This window comes from Musca vetustissima, unplaced genomic scaffold, assembly GCF_032173495.1.
Source record: "Musca vetustissima isolate MV318-11 ecotype Yass unplaced genomic scaffold, APGP_CSIRO_Mvet_v1 utg46958, whole genome shotgun sequence".
NCBI lineage: Eukaryota > Metazoa > Arthropoda > Insecta > Diptera > Muscidae > Musca > Musca vetustissima.
In genome coordinates, this window is record NW_026875266.1 from 1 (window position 1) to 2,664 (window position 2,664).

At 34.2% G+C, this 2,664-nt stretch overlaps 1 protein-coding gene across 1 annotated transcript; it reads left to right on the forward strand.

Annotated features, from left to right (window-relative positions):
• Nucleotides 1–1,019: 1,019 nt before the first annotated feature.
• Nucleotides 1,020–1,514, forward strand: LOC133337739 (cytochrome c oxidase subunit 4 isoform 2, mitochondrial-like; the record flags this gene model as incomplete). The annotated part of the gene is made up of 1 exon (XM_061545945.1): nt 1,020–1,514. A coding segment is annotated over one exon (493 nt), but the record flags the coding sequence as incomplete, so codon positions are not given.
• Between the last annotated feature and the right edge of the window lie 1,150 nt (nt 1,515–2,664).

Below are 2,664 nucleotides of genomic sequence, written 5' to 3' on the forward strand. Positions count from 1 at the left end.
CTATCATCAGAGCCATAGGCGTGGATTTTTAAAGAATATTTTTTCAACTATCATCAGAGCCATAGGCGTGGATTTTTAAAGAATATTTTTTCAACTATCATCAGAGCCATAGGCGTGGATTTTTAAAGAATATTTTTTCAACTATCATCAGAGCCATAGGCGTGGATTTTTAAAGAATATTTTTTCAACTATCATCAGAGCCATAGGCGTGGATTTTTAAAGAATATTTTTTCAACTATCATCAGAGCCATAGGCGTGGATTTTTAAAGAATATTTTTTCAACTATCATCAGAGCCATAGGCGTGGATTTTTAAAGAATATTTTTTCAACTATCATCAGAGCCATAGGCGTGGATTTTTAAAGAATATTTTTTCAACTATCATCAGAGCCATAGGCGTGGATTTTTAAAGAATATTTTTTCAACTATCATCAGAGCCATAGGCGTGGATTTTTAAAGAATATTTTTTCAACTATCATCAGAGCCATAGGCGTGGATTTTTAAAGAATATTTTTTCGTGGATTTTTAAAGAATATTTTTTCAACTATCATCAGAGCCATAGGCGTGGATTTTTAAAGAATATTTTTTCAACTATCATCAGAGCCATAGGCGTGGATTTTTAAAGAATATTTTTTCAACTATCATCAGAGCCATAGGCGTGGATTTTTAAAGAATATTTTTTCAACTATCATCAGAGCCATAGGCGTGGATTTTTAAAGAATATTTTTTCAACTATCATCAGAGCCATAGGCGTGGATTTTTAAAGAATATTTTTTCAACTATCATCAGAGCCATAGGCGTGGATTTTTAAACAATATTTTTTCAACTATCATCATAGTTGCACGTGTAAACCCTGTCTTATTACAGCATAGATCACATTTAAATTATTGTCATCGATTGACATATTTTTCAAAATACAAAAGGAAATAAATAATTCCACTATTAATTAAAATAATTTAAAAATGTCCCTACATATTGGAAAATTTCTCAGCAAAAGGATCGTAATTACAAATCTAAAAAGGATTCCCCAACTTATCGCCAAACGTCAAACATCGTTTGATTTTACCAATACGAAATGCGGCAAACGTGAATATGTCGGTTTTGGAGTCAATGGTGCACCAATTTATTGTGATATTGCCGAGTTTCCAATGCCCGCAATACGTTTTCGTGAAACCGATGCCACAATTTGTGCTTTACGTGAAAAGGAGAAAGGCGATTGGAAGAAGTTATCCAAGGAGGAAATCAAAACTCTTTACCGTTATAGTTTTTGTCAAACCTTTGCCGAATTTAAAGCACCCACCGGGGAATGGAAACATCATTTGGGTGTGGGACTGTGGGCATGTGCCATCGGTATTGTGTGGACGGCATTTGTTAATTGGTATCATCGTGATTTACCCGATACCTTCGATGAAGATCGTCGTCAGGCTCAATTGAAGAGGATTATTGCATTGGAAATAAATCCCATTGAGGGAATATCATCGAAATGGGATTATGAAGTTGGTGATTGGAAATGAGTTGAGATGTCTTTAGTTTTTGAGATTTTATTATTGTTGTTGTAAATAAATAAATAAATGAATTAACAAAAAAGAACAGTTTGGAAACATTATTGAGAAGCTTTGCATAAAATCAGGATACATTTAGAGTTGATCCAGCAGTACTAATTGGTTTGCTAGGATTTCCCTTTGAAATAAATAAGATATTCATCGACATTTGCCATGTTTTGACATTACGTCCATATAAAATCCCAGCCTCATTTTCGATAGGTTAAAGGTTCTACGCGGAATGTTCATCTTGAGTATCGGTAGTTTGATATTTCGTTTTATTTAGAGAATAGAATACTTTTGCCGGTCCATTTACGACGACATAGACCCCACTGATGTAAGATATTGTGAATTTCCAATTTATGGTTTGGTAATAACAATTCGAGCAGGCCGAAATTAACGATATGACTTGTAGGATGTTTGGTTTTGCCATTGAGATATATTGGTCCATGTTTTGGCATAGCGCTACCGCCTAATTGTTGTTATTTATGATTTTTTTGCGTTTCCCAACCATAGATGCTATAATTTGGCATTCTCGGGAAGCTTAGAGGCTGACTATGCTGAAAATGATCAATACATGTATTGAAATATCCCTCATATAAAGGTGCCGAACCATTTTCGATATTTTGAACCATTTTATGTATTTTCCCCCAGAGTGGCTGTAATTTACTATTTTGTGTTTAAGGAGTCTAACATACATATATGACCTTGAGATACCATATTGCTCATGCATAAAGGTCTCAACGTTCTTGTCGGTATTTTGAAGGAATTTTCCCCATAGTGTCTGTAATGTGGTATCTATAAAGGTTCCGCACAATTTTCAGTAGTTTGACGGTTATATATAAAGGTACCGAGCCTATTTTCGATATTTTGAAGTCTGTAGCCGTATTTTCCACTGAGGTGGCTGTAATTTGAAATTCGGGGTTAGTGGATGGTGAAACATTTTTTGAAATCCTATTTCGATATAGATCCATGATTTGACATAAGTCCCATATAAAAATTCCCGGCCTATTTTCGATATTTTGAAAATTGTATCCGAATTTGTCATCGAAGTGAATTTGTCTCGTAGAATGAAAACCTTTTTAGCAGAAAAAGTTCGATGTATTGTAATTTTTGACGTAGCAC